Raw genomic sequence first — 16,469 nt, 5'->3', positions numbered from 1 at the left:
CAGAAATGTATAACATTGCTAGGTAATGCTGATAATGCATATGAAATAGATGATTATAAATTTTTAGTGACACCTATCTGTCTGATTTGCTGATTTTCTCTAGCAACTCTCAGCTCCATGAGTGCCAGCAACTAAGAAGGTAGACGGTTAGGTTCAACCCGTACATCACTCTGAGTTCTACAGGCAGCAGAAGTCAACACTGGCTGAATTAAACAGAAAAAGAATTTACAGAAAGGATATGAGGTCGCTTTTTCGGTGAAGAACTTAAGTGCTACACAGCTAAAACACCACTCAAAATTACAGAACTGGGTTGGCAAAGATGTGATTGCTAATGCCAAGCAGGAGATGCGGCAGCTTGGTTTGCACCATCACAGTTCTGGATACTAAGTGCTAACACTTGCCACTGTTGCCCTTGTAACTTGATCTTGCTGCTAGAGACTGATACTACATGTGAATCTGCTGATCAAGGAGAGGGATATTGTAAAGAACATGGTGGAACAGTTTGAGGGATTGAATCAGCTGAAGGATGAAGAGAGTGGTAAAGGAATTAGTATTGGGAAGATAACGGATGGCGGAGGGCAGATGGCGGGTAATGACTGAAACAAACAGGGATGTGAGGCATGGTGTTTGGGCCTCCCCTTGAAAGAGGCTAGATCGTGAGATCCAAAGTGGTCTTAGCAGCAGCTTAAGCAGACTTCAGTGGGAGTCTGGTCAGAGCAGCAGCGGTGTTGGCACGGAGGCAAAGCTGCCCAATATTGCTATGGCCACCATTTCACTGACAAAGCCTTGGACAAGTTAATTACTCTCTTTGAGCCTGTATTTTCTTATCTATAATATAAAGATAGTACTACTCATCTGATAAAGTTGTCATGAGGATTAAATGCGAAGAGAGAGATTCCTGACACGGAATATTCAGTAAATGGTAGGAATTATAAGTGTCGTTGAAGCCGAGAAGGGTTTCCAAGAAAAGGTAGCCAATAGATAAAGTTTCACCTTGGAGCACTGTAGAAGGTAAGTGCGTGTAGGGAAGATGAAGCTAGTTTTAGCCTCAGGTTTGCAACATTCAGAAAGGCTAAAGCCCTATACTTAGAGGAACTCAATCAGCAGTTCAAATACCCTTCCTTTATATAGGTTCTAAGCTAAGAACTAGGTGCCCCAAATCAATAGATTTCTACTGATAGACCCTTGAAAAAAAAAAAAGAAAAGAAAATCACCAGCTATTAGTGCAAGTGTCCAAGAGGGAAATAGCTAACTGAACTGTTGCACGATATAGCTAGGGAAAAGGGAGACTGAAACCCATACAAATAATCATCTAATTTAATCAAAGTAATTTTAGAGTTGGGAACTGTTATGGAAGAAACATCAATCCACTGCTGCTTTCTGCTCTGCTCTCACCAAATCTCAGGCCATAGGTCATTCAGACTATAAAAAGCTCCTACAAATTCCATAGAAATCTGATCAAGCTTACTAAACCTCTTGTTGGGTGAATGGAATTTCAGCTCCTCTAATTGTGTCTACCACCTAAACATGACAGCAGGGCAGTGTTAGCTGAACAGGAAGAAAGGGTACATTCCTCAGGTACTCCAAATTTATTTATAACTTTAAAAATATGGATAAACTTCTTAGATTATCAGTAAATTACTAGTGTGAAGCTGCATCATGGATCTTGAAATGCTTTTCTGTATAAGATGCTTTTATTCTCCTCTTCTAAATTTACAATTCTTTCAAGTTCTACATTTGTACAATTTTCTCCCATCCTCTTCCTAAAGCTCAGACCTGCCTTACTTCGGTCTTGGGATGACCTAAGCCTTAGCCAGACAGACACGCCTTAGAGTTCACTTAGTATTCTAAAAGACCTCTGGGAGAAAGCAAGAACTCAGCATCTAAGAAGTTAGAATCACTGTGGCATAATGAAAAAGACATGGGCTTTGGAAACGGACAGCCCTGGATTTAAGTTCTACCTCTGACACTTTCTAGATATATAACCTTGGGCAAGGCACTTAACCGCCCGGGATCTCATTTCTGCATCTGTAAAATGGAGATAATGCCACCTACATCTCCTAGTATTGTTGTGAGGATTACAGAACCCCTATGACAACTCCTGGCACATAAAAGGCTAATGGCTCGCATCTGTAATCCCAGCACTTTGGGAGGCCGAGGCAGGCAGGTCACCTGAGGTTGGGAGTTTGAAAGCAGCCTGACCAACATGGAGAAACTTCGTCTCTACTGAAAATAGACAATTAGCTGGGCATGGTGGTGCATGCCTGTAATCCCAGCTACTCAGGAGGCTGAGGCAGGGGAATCGCTTGAACCCGGGAGGCGGAGGTTGCAGTGAGCTGAGATCGCGCCATTGCACTCCAGCCTGGGCACCAAGGGCAAAACTCTGTCTCAAAAAAAAAAAAAAAAAAGGCTAATTATTGGTAACTATTATTACAGCCCAACTGCCAATTGCCTTACTGAACACTTTTCAGAGCAGTACTCTTGTAACGGCAAAAGGAGTCATATTGCTCCCACATTCCCATGTCTTTATCCAAAACATTCCATTTTAGTACTCTATAATTAACCAAATCAAGAGCTTAAACAATTCAGGACAAGAAGTGCTAACATGGCTCAACTCATTCTCTCCTGACAGCAACAAAGCCAGTGGAAGATGGATATGTTTGCCAAAAGCAATAAAGAGTCTGTTTGAACATGGTCATTACTGATACTGATGTAAGCACCATCTAGTTGAGGTTCTTGGGCTTGCAGCCTTATTGTCAGAAAGTTTTAATATTTCTGAAATAAATCCTCTCCTGCCTTGTTTTCCCTGCTGTGCTCCAACACTCCTATCACTCATTTTCAAGAATACAAAGAAGAAATCCCTTTTAACTACTACTACCTCATTTCCTGTGGAACTTACCTTCCCATTTCCCAAATTACTTCTTACAGAGATTTTTGGCTTGCTGGGTTCACTTGATGTCAACTTATGAAAAAGGACATTATAATTAAATATATCATAGCCACATAACATGATCTGGCCCCCAGAGCATCGCAAGTTACAGGACAGAGGCAGGTGCCAAAGATAAGATGTGACTGAGTAACCTGCACACCATATGTTCCTTCTTATTAACTACTGCACTTGGGAATTCTGGCTCTTGTAAAAAGTTTATTTCCCTTGTGTGGCTGAGCAGAGTAACAAAACTAAGAAAACTGATGATACGTGAATGAAGTAAGGGAAACCATCTATGGAAATGTGACTTAAAATAAATGTTTATACATGACAGTTACAAAACAAATGCAACAGTCACCAGTTCCACAGCCAAAGGCAGCTATTTCGATACTAGTATCCTCAGTTCCTTCATATGCTATAATAAAAACAGTGAGAAGTCAAGGTCAGAGTGGTTATTTACATAGACAATCTAAGAATCAACAAAAGCTCAACAAATCAAAATGTCACACTGCAGTCCCTTGGTGAGATGACTTTCAACTTAGGGAAAGGGCAGTCTTGGGCACTTATTTTGATTTAGCCAATTCAATAAAAAGAAGGTTAAAGATTGGGCATCTGAAAAGCAGCTCAGCAATGCCCTGAATTTCGTCATCCAGCTGTATCCTTGCCGAGAGCTCCACCTGCTTAACTTTCAGCAGAGAAGTTGTTTTTTTGGTGCAATTAACATTGTAAGGCAAGCTCAGCCCTGCTTTCCAATAGCCTTGAGGCTGCTGAGTAAATCTGGAATCATGGAACGTACATTTGGTGCTGAAAAAACAGGAAAATAGTTCAACGACAAGGAAAGTGGTCAAGAAGCATATCTAGAATTAAGAAAAACAGACTCCAGTATGCTGGTCTTTGATTTTTTAACTTTTTTTTTTTTTTGAGACAAGGTCTCACTCCAGCACCCAGGCTAGAGTGCTCATTGCAGCCTCAACTTCCTGGGCTCAGGTGATCCTCCCATCCCAGCCTCCTGAGTAGCTGGCACTACAGGCACACACCACCATGTCCGGCTTTTTTTTTTTTTTTTTGGAGAGAAAGGTTTTCACCATGTTGCCCGGCCTGGTCTCAAACTCCTGGGCTCAAGCAATCCGCCACCCATGGTTTCCCAAAGTGCTGGGATTACAGATGTGAGCCATGATTTTTTAACTTCTTTATATAGAATATATTGAACTGTGTGTACCTTTCAGAGGCGGTCATAGGGGCTTGCACTTAAGCCATGATGGGAGGAATAAAATAAAATCAATTATTTATAATAATAAAAGCATTAATAAGACTATCATTTAAGACTTTATGTGCCAAGCTCAATGCTAAACCTTTTACAAATATTTCTAATCCTCAATCATAATTAGTACTTTCATTTTATAGAAGAGGAAACTGATTTGTGTAATTTGGAAATTACCCAAAAGGTAGTAATGGGGGTACTAGGCTTCAAATCCAGGTCTGCCTGACTGTAAACCTCATGCTCTAACAGCAATTTGTTAAACACTTTTAGCCTAAATTGATCTAACCAAATTACAAATTTTAGACAAAAACAGTCTTAATCACAAGAAAATGACTTAACCAAAGTTACAAAGTATCTCAACAAGTCAGAAGTATGCTTTGGATTTCCAGACTCATATCTAGGTACTCCCAGCACTGGTGCTGCTGCTGCCTCTCTTTTTTACTTTACTGTTTTTCTTTAAACCCATTTCTGCAGGATGCTGCCTGCCTCTTTCTACTATAACTCTTCCCAGAGGAGTTTCATACTGCAAACGACAAAGACATTGTCTAAAGCATTACAGAAATTCCTTCAGTCTTGCCTCTGACTTATCACCTAAATTCGTATAGTCAGGATGAAAGGATTATCTGCTATACCTTAATCATGACGCTTTGACAACAAAAATTATGGTGGATCCAAGGTTCCAATTCAGCTGAGTCCCACACAGTAAAACCAATGCACACTTTCCGTCTCTTTGTTGCTGTTCTGATAAAGCAATTAAAAACCATTCACAACAATTTAAAAAAACATTAATCCCTGTGCCCATACTGTGTCTAGGAAATTGAAGCTGCAAGCCCTTTTTATATGATCCACACTTCTGTCTTTTCCAATACTTGCCCTGTTTTTCTGTGCTGATTCAGCTTTAAGAGAGAAAGAGAGACAAGCTTTGAGAGGGAAAGACAACTACGGATAGACAATGCACGGGTAATATAGGGCTATCTAGGCAGTTACTTCTTGGTATTCTGAGACCTCCTCAAAACTGTCTGAAAGAAGCTGACGCCTAAGACCGAAAACCCTACAAAGATCGTCTTTCTCAAAAGTAGCAGCATTTCTTCCTATCACTTTCAGATTATAATAAAGGAACCAATAAGACATTCATTCTCTTCATACACAGCCTAATAATCCAACTATACTCAGCAGGGAGGACAAAGCTCTTAACATGAAAGAGTGAGGAGAATCTCTCCATTACCCTTTTACATATTCAGGGAAGAGAGAATATCGCAGTCGCTGGAAATGAAGGGCACAGCATCGTGTTGCTGTATGGACACGGTTGGCCACAGAAAGGCAGAAAGTCATCAACTGTATGGAAACCAGACAACTCTGACGATTTCTATGCAAGGTGACTACACCTTACTCGTTCTCCAAGTATTAAAGATCTCTTCATTCTTATTGCTGGGTGAACTCCCGTGAGTGGTAAGGTTTTTCTATACCAACGAGGTCTCCTCCCCGATAGGCTGGAAAATCACACCCGGGAGCGTGTTGGGGCCGCGGGACGTACTATTAGGTGTCTCTCCTCCCGCTGCCTATTCCAAGTAGTAGGGGAGAGCGCTACCTCCATGTTATTCAGAGCGAAGTACGGCCGTGCCTCCTGGAGTCTCCGCTCCCAGCACTAGGGGCCGGCTGGGGGGCATCTCTGAGACAGTGGGTTTGAGGGGACAAGGGGTTATCTCTGGTCCTGCGATCAGAAAGGAGGGCGTGGAGGGTAGTGCCGCCGTGCCGAGAGGATCTGCAGTTCCCCTCCCCTCCCTTCCTCTCCTAGAGAGGCAGCCCGGCCCCAGTACCTTCTTGACTGTGCGCGGCGCCTCGGTGACGGTGCCGTCGGGGCTGACCAGGGCCTCGCCGCCGTCGCGGTGCCGCTGGTGCTGGTGATGTGGGTCGCTCCGCTTCATGGCCGACGCCTGAGGCACCTTCCCGGCGGCGGGGCTGAGAGCGGCGGCGGGCCCCGAGCCCGGGCCGGGGGCCGGGGGCCGCTCCGCGGCGGGAGCTGGAGCCTCAGGGTCTCCACCGCCCGCCGGGGGGGCCATGGCGCCCACGGCGGCAGTGCTCAGTCTTAGTTGCGACTCCGCCTCGGAGGGGCTCAGGTCCTTCAGCTCCACCTCAGGCACCTTGGCAGCAGCCGCGGCTGACACAACCTGCACCGACATCACCGCCTCCGCTGCAACCGCCGGCTCAGACTCCAGCTCCTGCTCTTGATCGGCCCCGCCTCCCACCTCCCTTCCTCTTCCCTCCCCCATGCCCCCACTCCTCCCCTCCGTCGCCTCCGCTCCCACCCCCTTTCTCCGCCCGCCAGCCCCGGCCCCTCCAGCCCCGCCCCGTCCGACCCCAGCCCGGTCTGGCCTAGCGCGAGGCGCCACGGAACCTGTAGTGCGTTTGCTCCCGGCCGCACGCGGCGAGAAGACCGTGGAACCTCAGGCCCCGACCTACACTGCGCGCTACGGGGGCGGGGCCCGCAGCGCCCCCTGGGAGTTGTAGTCCCTTTCAGCCATTCCTCCGGAAAGTGGAATTCAGGCGAGGAAAGGGAACGCTAGGGCCGGCAACTAACAGAAAGGAGTGAGGATAGGTGACTCGATGGAGGGGATGAGGAAGAGAAAGTCTCCAGGGGAGTTGTGACTTCCGGGGAGGGAACGCCAAGAAGCCTTAGGGGAGGGGAAATGGTAGAGGAATGGCTTGTTGCCCTGACAGCGTGAAGTTCCTCTGCGTGTGCACGTCTGCGATCACGTGAGCGGGTATTTAAAGGGGAAGCGGCGGCTCCAGGCTGGAAGTGGCTTGATTTTTCTTTGTGAAATTGAGAACTTCACACCCTTCCAAACTTCAGTGGCTTTGTTTTTAGAAGGGATAAAGTAGGACCTTGCTTGCTGTGGCGCTTTCTGGCACATTCTGGGTTTGGAAGCTAAGATCGTTCCCCAAAGAATTTAGGTATCACTAGATCAAAATTCAAGGCTGAGGAATTACACGTTGCCTTAAACGAGGCCAAATCTTTTGACCTATAATTCTACTAGGGCAATAATCTGAAATTCAGATACATATGTCAGCATAGAGGAATATGAATAGTGAATATGAGTAGTTAATTTCCTAAATGATAGGATTTAAGGTGATTTTTACTTTGTACTTTTCTGTATTATTTTTAAATTTTACATTTAGAGGATGTAAGCAAAAAGACATGCACGGCAGCGTCCTTTTTAATAACAAAAAGCTGTCTAAAACTAATGTCCAACAAATAGAGAAATTGTTACAGCCTTTGAAAATTGTTTGCCAGCTGGGCATAGTGGTTGACGTCTGTAATCCCAGCACTTTGGGAGGCCAAGGCCGGCAGATCACTTGAGGTCAGGAGTTCAAGAACAGCCTGGCCAACATGGTGAAACCCCGTCTCTACTAAAAATACAAAAATTAGCCGGGCGTGGTGGCGGGCACCTGAAATCCCAGCTACTTGGGAGGCTGAGGCTTGAACCTGGTAGGCAGAGGCTGCAGTGAGCCCAGATCATGCCACAGCACTCCAGCCTGGACAACAGAGTGAGACGCCATCCCAGAAAAAAAAGGAAGAAAGAAAGAAAATTGTTTGCCAATACTTTTTTAATAATAAGGGTTTGCCTTTTTTATTCATTACTCTGAAAGCCAAAATGTGAAGAGAAAGCTAAGAAGCTCTTGTGTCTGGTACACTTGTGAGGTCTGTGGAAATGGCAGTGCTCAGACGCTTCCGATACATAGTGTGAGGCACCAATTTGGTGATCAGGAAATGAGAGACTCCAAGGCAGGACAACTTCACGAAGTGAAGATTTCCAAAATCGTAATAGCACAGGAAAGAACATCAAGGCATTCTGGCTTTCAGAATAAATGCTTATGATAAAAATATTAAGCTAAGAAGCAAGAGACAAAATTGCACATGCCATAAGATTTTATGTAAAGAATACTTTAAAAAGCTTGTAATCACAGCACTTTGGGAGGCTGAGGCAGGCAGTTCACGAGGTCAGGAGATCGAGACCATCCTGGCTAAAACGGTGAAATCTCGTCTCTATTAAAAATACAAAAATAAGCCGGGCGTGGTGGCGGGCACCTGTAGTCCCAGCTACGTGGGAGGCTGAGGCAGGAGAATAGCGTGAACCCAGGAGGCAGAGCTTGCGGTGAGCAGAGATCGTGCCACTGCACTCCAGCCTCGGCAACAGAGCGAGACTCCCTCTCATAAAAAAAAAAAAAAAAAAAAAAAAATGAATACTTTAAAAAAAGAAAATGCAGTTGATTCGCGACAGATTATGGGGAGAGAATTCTTCTCTATTCTCAGAGAAACAGGAGCAAAGGGGTTCATACAGCTGACAGCTGTTTCAGAGACTTATAGCCCTAACAACCCAGGCAGCCACTGGACAGCTACTCTTTAGACAAATAGTCTTTGGTGTCACTGTGTTTTGCCTGGCAAGGAGAAGGAAGGAGGCCGGGCATGGTGGCTCACACCTGTAATCCCAACACTTTGGGAGGCTGAGGCGGGTGAATCACTTGAGGTCAGGAGTTTGAGACCAGCCTGGCCAACATGGTGAAACCCTATCTCTAATAAAAATACAAAAATTAGCCAGGCATGGTGGCTTCTGCCTGTAGTTCCAGCTACTCAGGAGGCTGAGGCAGGAGAATCGTTTTAACCCAGGAGGTGGAGGTTGCAGTGAGCCGAGATTGCACTACTACACTCCAGCCTGGGCAACAGAGCGAGAGTCTGTCTCAAAAAAAAAAGAAAAAAGAAAAAAGAAAAAGAAGGAGAAGGGAGAAATCACCTGCCTCGATCTTCTTCTTTCCTGTGTTACTATTTTGGAAATCTGTTCACTCTGTGTAGTTGTCCTGCCTTGAATGGAGGCTCTCATTTCCTGATCTCCAAATTTGTGCCTCACACTACATGTCGGAAGGCATCTGAGCCCTGCCATTTCCACAGAGCTCACAAGACACAAGAGATTCTTAAGCTTTTCCTTAACATTCTGGCTTTCAGAATTTCCTTCCTGTTAAAAAGAAACCAGCCCAGAGCTTCATCCTCCAGCTGTCGGAGCAGAGATTAGCAGCTCTGTAACTTATTTCATTCTTCCCCCTAATGCTCAAGGGAGCTGCGGTACAGCCACCTGGCATGTGTTGGAGCTCATAGGCAGCAGCTGCCTACCTGCCACTAGAATTGATTACTGAGGGGATGAATTAATTCTTCAGTGTGATGTGGTTATAAAATATAAGGAGTTAGAGCACTGGAATGAAACTGATACCCTGTTTTATTCCAGTCACCACCACTGATTGGGGCCAACCATCAGGACACACTCTTCAACCCGTTGTCAACTCCATCCTTACATACCTGCTGCTTCTGCCATCCTTGTAGCTGAGGGACACCAGGTACAGTTGAAGATCAAATTACATACTAGAAACGGTAATTAAGCACCAGTTTATGAACTATGTAATGAAATATTTGGACTATAGGTCTTCTTCCTTCACCCGGCTCATTCAGCTTCCAGAACGCTGGCAAGCAGGTATGTAACTTCCGTGCAGGACATTGGTATAAAGAAGAATTTCTTTTTTTTTTTTTTTTTTTTTTTGAGATGGAATCTCGCTCCATCGCCCAGGCTAGAGTGCAGTGGCATGATCTCGGCTCACTGCAACCTCTGCCTCCTGGGTTCAAGCAATTCTCCTGCCTCAGCCTCCCGAGTAGCTGGGACTACAGGCGCGTGCCACCTTGCCCGGCTAAGTTTTTGTATTTTTTGGTAGAGACGGGGTTTCACCATGTTAGCCAGGCTGGTCTCAATCTCCTGACCTCATGATCCGCCCGCCTCAGCCTCCCAAACTGCTGGGATTACAAGCCTGAGCCACTGCGCCTGGCCAATAAAGAAGAATTTCTCGGCCAGGCACGGTGGCTCACACCTGTAATCTCAGCACTTGGGAGGCCAAGACGGGCAGATCATGAGGTCACAAGTTTGAGACCAGCCTGACTAACATGGTGAAACCCCGTCTCTACTAAAATACAAAAATTAGCTGGGTGTGGTGGCACACGCCTGTAATCGCAGCAACTCAGGAGGCTCAGGCAGGAGAATTGCTTGAACTTGGTAGGCAGAGACTGCAGTGAGCCGAGATTGCGCCACGGCACTCCAGCCTGGGCAACAGAGCGAGACTGTGTCTCAAAAACAAAACAAAAAAAAAAAGAATTTCTCTGAGGTATCTGACCAATCCAAGAGAGAAAACAAAGATACTAACATTGAGAGTTTCCAAAGGAAATAAGCCAGCCAGATCACCCACCCTGAAGACCATACTCATGTTCACAGAGCTTCTGTGAACCATTTAGTGTCACGCTGTTAAGCATGAACAGACAACGAAAGTCACCAGACATATGAAGAAAACTTTGGTTTTTTGTTTTGAGACAGAGTCTCACTCTTGCTGCCCAGGCCAGAGTGCAGTGGCATAATCATAGCTAACTGCAACCTCTGCCTCCTGGGCTCAAGCAATCCTCCCACCTCAGCCTCCCAAGTAACTGGAACTACAGGCTTGCACCACCACACCTGGCTAATTTAAAAAAAAAATGTTTTTGGTAGAGAAGGGCTCTTGCTATGTTGCCCAGGCTGGTCTCAAACTTCTGGCTGTTTTTTTTTGGAGACGGAGTCTCACTCTTGTTGCCTAGGCTGGAGTGCAGTGGCACAATCTCGGCTCACTGCAACATCCACCTCCCGGATTCAAGCAGTTCTCCTGCCTCAGCCTCCCGAGTAGCTGGAACTAAAGGCACCCACCACCATGCCAAGCTAATTTTTCGTATTTTAGTAGAGATGGGGTTTTACCATGTTAGTCAGGCTGGTCTCAAACTGGTGACCTCATGATCTGCCCATCTTGGCCTCCCAAAGTGCTAGGGTTACAGGCATGAGCCACCGTGCCCAGCCTGTTTTTTTGTGATTTTTTGTTTTTTGGGTTTTTTGTTGTTGTTGTTGTTGTTCTTTGAGACGGAGTCTCACTCTGTTGCCCGGGCTGGAGTGCAATGGCAGGATCTCGGCTCACTGCAACCTCTGCCTCCCAGACTCAAGCGATTCTCCTCCCTCAGCCTCCCGAATAACTGGGATTACAGGCGTGGGCCACCACATCCAGCTGATTTTTGTATTTTTGGGAGAGATGGGGTTTCACTATGTTGGCCAGGCTGGTCTCAAACTCCTGACCTCAAGCGATTCATCCACCTCGGCCTCCCAAAGTGCTGTGATTACAAAGTGGGTGCTAGCCACTGCACCCAGCCTTGCTTTCCTTTTGAGCAGCGGGGAGAGTGGGGTGGGGTACTGGTCAAAGGGTACTTTAGCTAAATCTGTTATACTTTTCTTTAAAAAAAAAAAAGATCTGAAGCAAATATGATAAAATGATAAGTTGATAATTCTGAGTGGTGGGAATATGAGTGTTTATTAGATTGTTCTTTGTACTTTTCTATATCGTTTCAATTTCTTAAAAACAAAAGTAGGCTGGGCACAGTGGCTCATACCTATAATCCCCACACTTTGGGAACCCAAGGCAAAAGATCATTTTGATGCCAGGAGTTCAAGACCAGCATGGGCAACATGGCCAGACCCTGTCTCTAAAAAAAATTTGTTTTTAATAACATTTGTCTGGCATGATGGTATATGCCTGTAGTTGCAGCTACTTGGGAGGCTGAGGCCGGAGGATCCTTTGAGCCCAGGAGTTTGAGGCTATAGTGAGCTATGATTACACCACTGCACTCCAACCTGGGCAGCAGAGCAAGATTCTGTCTCTAAAAATAAAAATAAAAAAGCAGGCAGAGGCTGAACACGGTGGCTGATGCCTGCAATTTCAGCACCTTGGGAGGCCAAGGCAGGAAGATCTCTTGGGCCGAGACCAAGTTTGAGACCAGCCTGGACAACATAGTGACCCCATTTCTACAAAAAATAAAACTAGGCTGGCACAGTGATGTGCACCTGTAGTCCCAGCAGCTTGGGAGGCTGAGGCAGGAACATCACCTGACCCAGGAAATTGAGGCTGCTGTGAGCCGAGATTGCATCACTGCACTCCAGCCTGGGCAACAGAGTGATACCCTGTCTCAAAAAAAAGCAGACAGGAACAACACTCCAGCCTGGGCAACAGAGTGACACCCTGTCTCAAAAAAAAAAAAAAAAATACAAAACAAAAAAAGCAGACAGAGGAACAAAGATGGGCAGTGGGAAGCCCATCTTTAAGGAAGCTGGAACCAACAGAGGCAAGGCCAGCTGAATTTGAAAGAACGGTAAGAGGCCCAATGAGGCAGCTGAGGGCCTGTGATGAGGGGCATGCATGGAGAGCTGTGTTCTCCGGGCAACAGCATAGCAGGGAGTCCCCCAAACTGGGAGTCCTGCAAACCAGGCTCCCCTTGGATCCTGAGGGGTTTCTTTGGGGATCTCACTCAGGAGCTTTTGGCAGTAGGGTGGTTACTGTTGTTCAGTCCTGCGATCTGGTGCTCCCATGGGGATACCACTGGAAGATTTCTTGGCTGTGGGAGTGTCCATGGTGCTGGACATCTGCATTCACAAAGGTGGGCTCACATTGCCGCCTAGTGGCCACAGAGTCTCTGCACAAAAGTCACATTTCTGAGCTTTTTTTTTTTTTTGGAGACAGGGTGGTGCTTGCTGTAGCCCAACGCCCAGGCTGGAGTGCAGTGGTGCGTTCTCGGCCAGCCTTGACCCTCACAGGCTCAAGCAGTCCTCCTACATCAGCTTCCCGAGTAGCTGGGACTATAGGCATGCACTGCCACGTATGGCTAATTTATTTTTTGTAGAGACACAGTTTTGCCATGTTGGCTAGCCTGGTCTCAAACTCCTGGACTCAAGTGATTCTTTCGCCTCAGCCTCCCAAAATACTGGGATTACAGACGTGAACCATGGTGCCTGGCCTATTTCTCAGCTTTTAAGGCCCAGATTGAACTCCCCTTTCACCCCATCTCCCATCCTTTACATAAGTAATCCCACTAAAGAAAGAAAGGATAGAAGGAGGGAGGAAAACTAGTAGTCAACTGTCTTTGGAGATGAAAAGAAGAACATTGTAACATCTCCCTTGTTTCAGAAGAGATCCTTAAACAGCGCTGATAACTTTCATTATTTTAAATATTATTGTTGATAAAGGCTAAAAAATAGCTGTAATAATGCTAAGGGAAGCAGTAACAGCCGGGATGAACGAGAAGAGCAGGTGTAAGAGGATATGGGATGGCCAGAGGGAACACAAACCAGGAAACCTGGATAGAGAGAAAAATCAAAGGCAAGATTAAGAGTGGAAAGAGCCTGGACACTGGAGTCAGGAAGAGCCTGGACCTAGTGTCTGTTACTCACTAGCTGCGAGGTTGCAAGCAAGTCATTTTGCTTCACTGAGCTTATATTTTCCAATTAAAATGGCAAAAACTGGCTGGGCGCAGTGGCTCACGCCTGTAATCCCAGCACTTTGGGAGGCGGAGGCGGGTGGATCACCTGAGGTCGGAAGTTCGAGACCAGCCTGACCAACATGGAGAAACCCTATCTCTACTAAAAATACAAAATTAGCCAGGTGTGGTGGCACATGCCTATAATCCCAGCTACTTGCGAGGTTGAGGCAGGAGAATCACTTGAACCCTGGAGGCAGAGGTTGTGGTGAGCCGAGATCACACCATTACACTCCAGCCTAGGCAACAAGAGTGAAACTCTGTCTCAAAATACTTAAAATAAAATAAAATAAAATGGCAAAAACTGCAGTGACTTTTGCATCAACCTAACACATAAAATGAGCTCCTCTGATTGGTTTATTATTCTCTGAATTAAACAAGAGACAGGGGAGCACCGTGGCTAAGTGCCCACTGGAGCCAGGGGGCCCAATGAAATGCCAGCATTTCCACTTACTGTGTGGTCTTGGGCAAGCTACTGAACCTCTCTGTGCCTCAGTATCTTGAGGGGTGTTAACAGAGCCTCACAGGTCTGAATCTGTGAGATTTGATGAATTAATGTACACAAAGTGCTTAGAGAAGTACCCAGGAAGCATCCACTAAGAGTTGGCTTTTTCTCTTTTTCTGAGACAGTCTTGCTGTGTTGCCCAGGCTAGAGTACAGTGATGCAATCACAGCTCACTGCAGCCTCCAGCTCCTGGGCTCAAGTGATCCACCTCAGACTCCCAAGGAACTGGGACCCCAGGCACACAACCACGCCCCTCTAATTTTTTAATTTTGTTGTAGAGATGGGGGTCTCACTTTGTTGCCCAGGCTGGTCTCAAACTCTGGGCTCAAGCAGCCCTCCTGCCTCGGCCTCCCAAAGTGCTGGGATTTCAGGCATGAGCCACTGTGCCCAGCCAAGAGTTAGCTATTATTAATACACATGTAAAGTGCCTAGGAATACAATCCATGGGTTAGCATTCCCTTTCCCCTTCTCCTGGAATCTGGCCATGGTCAAAATGCGGTGTCCTCATCACATGAGCAGCATTCAGAGTACTCCTGGCTGGGCGCAGTGGCTCACACCTGTAATACCAGCACTTTGGGAGACCGAGGTGGGTGGATCACACGAGGTCAAGAGTTCGAGACCAGTCTGGCCAACATGGTGAAACCCCATCTCTACTAAAAATACAAAAATTAGGCCGGCCGCAGTGGCTCATGCCTGTAATCCCAGCACTTTGGGAGGCTGAGGCAGGCAGATCACGAGGTCAGGAGATTGAGACCATCCTGGTTAACACGGTGAAACCCCGTCTCTACTAAAAATACAAAAAATTAGCCTGGCGTGGTGGCGGGCGCCTGTAGTCCCAGCTACTTGGGAGGCTGATGCAGGAGAATAGCATGAACTGGGGAGGTGGAGCTTGCAGTGAGCTGAGATTGTGCCACTGCACTCCAGCCTGGGTGACAGAGCGAGACTCTGTCTCAAAAAAAAAAAAATTAGGCCAGGCACAGTGGCCCACACCTGTAATCCCAGCACTTCAGGAGGCCAAGGCGGGCGGATCACCTGAGGTCAGGAGTTTGGGACCAGCCTGGCCAACATGGAGAAATCTTTCTCTACTAAAAATACAAAAACTAGTGGGGTGTGGTAGTGCACGCCTGAAACCCCAGCTACTTGGGGGGCTGAGGCAGGAGAATTGCTTGAACCAGGGAGGCAGAGGTTGCAGTGGGCTGAGATGGCACCCCTGCACTCCAGCCTGGGCGACGAGCGAGGCTCATTCTCAAAACAAATAAATAAATAAATAAAATAAAAAAACTCAAACACAAAACCCACAAAAATTAGCTGGGCATGGTGGCGCACATCTGTAATCCCAGCTACTCGGGAGGCTGAGGCAGGAGAAACGCTTGAACCCAGGAGGCAGAGGTTGCGGTGAGCTGAGATTGCACCACTGCACTCCAGCCTGGGCAATAGAGCGAGACTCTATTTCAACAACAAAAAAGAGTACTCCCCAAACAAGCCTGGTCTATACTCCACAATACTCGCCAAGTCTGTGGGCACCAGCCCCTTTGCTACACAGACCTCCTTCTCTCATAATCCTGAGCCCTTGCACCCCAGTTCTCAGTCTTCTACTGATTATCTCATTGGAGGAAGTGGGGCTAACAGGCTTCCCTGACTGGCCAGCGTAGGAAGCTGTGGATCAGAATGCGCCTAGCCCGACGACGGACAGACGTCCCTGGTAGAAGAAAGAGGCCCCCAGAGATGAGGTCCAGGAATGCCTCGAGGAGCCCTGCCCATCTCCACTCCCATCAGGGAGACACCATCACCCGAGGGGAAGCTGCACGCCTGTGCTCAATTATCTTGTGATCGGTGCTCAGCGAGGCAGCTGTGGTCACAGAAGAGCTTTTGTTCATATAGAGCCGACTGGCTCAGGCGGACAGCCAACACATGAGGGCGCCATCAGCCTGACATCTGACTGTCAGCCGTGGCCACATTAGCACCAAGCTCTTGGCCTTTCAGAGCAGCCTTAGGAAGATGTGGAAGACAAAAAAGATCAGGACCAAGACAAGGTAAGGAGGCCGGGATCCGAGCCCATAGAAGAAAGAATGCACTAGCTGGGCGCGGTGGCTCACACCTGTAATCCCAGCCCTTTGGAGCCTGAGGCGGGTGGATCACTTGAGGTCAGGAGTTCGAGACCAGCCTGGCCAACATGGTGAAACCCCGTCTCTACTAAAAATACAAAAATTAGCTGAGTGTGGTGGCGGGCACCTGTAATCCCAGCTACTCAGGAGGCTGAGGCAGGAGAATTGCTTGAAGCCAGGAGACGGAGGTTGCAGTGAGCCACTCCAGCCTGGGGGATAGAGTGAGACTTTTATCTCAATTAAAAAAAAAAAAAGAAAGA

The 16,469-nt window shown here is 46.9% G+C and overlaps 1 protein-coding gene across 3 annotated transcripts in view; it reads right to left on the bottom strand.

Moving 5' to 3' along the window:
- The window catches only part of AHCYL2 (adenosylhomocysteinase like 2), a 205,382-nt gene extending 198,744 nt beyond the window's left edge, over positions 1 to 6,638 (bottom strand). For 2 of the 3 annotated variants that reach the window (XM_012512325.2, XM_003261316.4), the window contains exon 1: positions 6,008 to 6,441. In XM_012512325.2, coding sequence (XP_012367779.2) covers positions 6,008 to 6,370 — 363 coding nt within the window. In that variant the 5' untranslated portion in view covers positions 6,371 to 6,441. Of the gene's footprint in view, positions 1 to 6,007; positions 6,442 to 6,585 lie in introns of those variants that run through there. The other variant, XM_030825541.1, reaches the window with a different exon arrangement.
- Between the last annotated feature and the right edge of the window lie 9,831 nt (positions 6,639 to 16,469).

Source organism: Nomascus leucogenys, chromosome 13 (assembly GCF_006542625.1).
Source record: "Nomascus leucogenys isolate Asia chromosome 13, Asia_NLE_v1, whole genome shotgun sequence".
Lineage (NCBI taxonomy): Eukaryota > Metazoa > Chordata > Mammalia > Primates > Hylobatidae > Nomascus > Nomascus leucogenys.
This window is presented reverse-complemented; position numbering and strand designations above follow the sequence as displayed.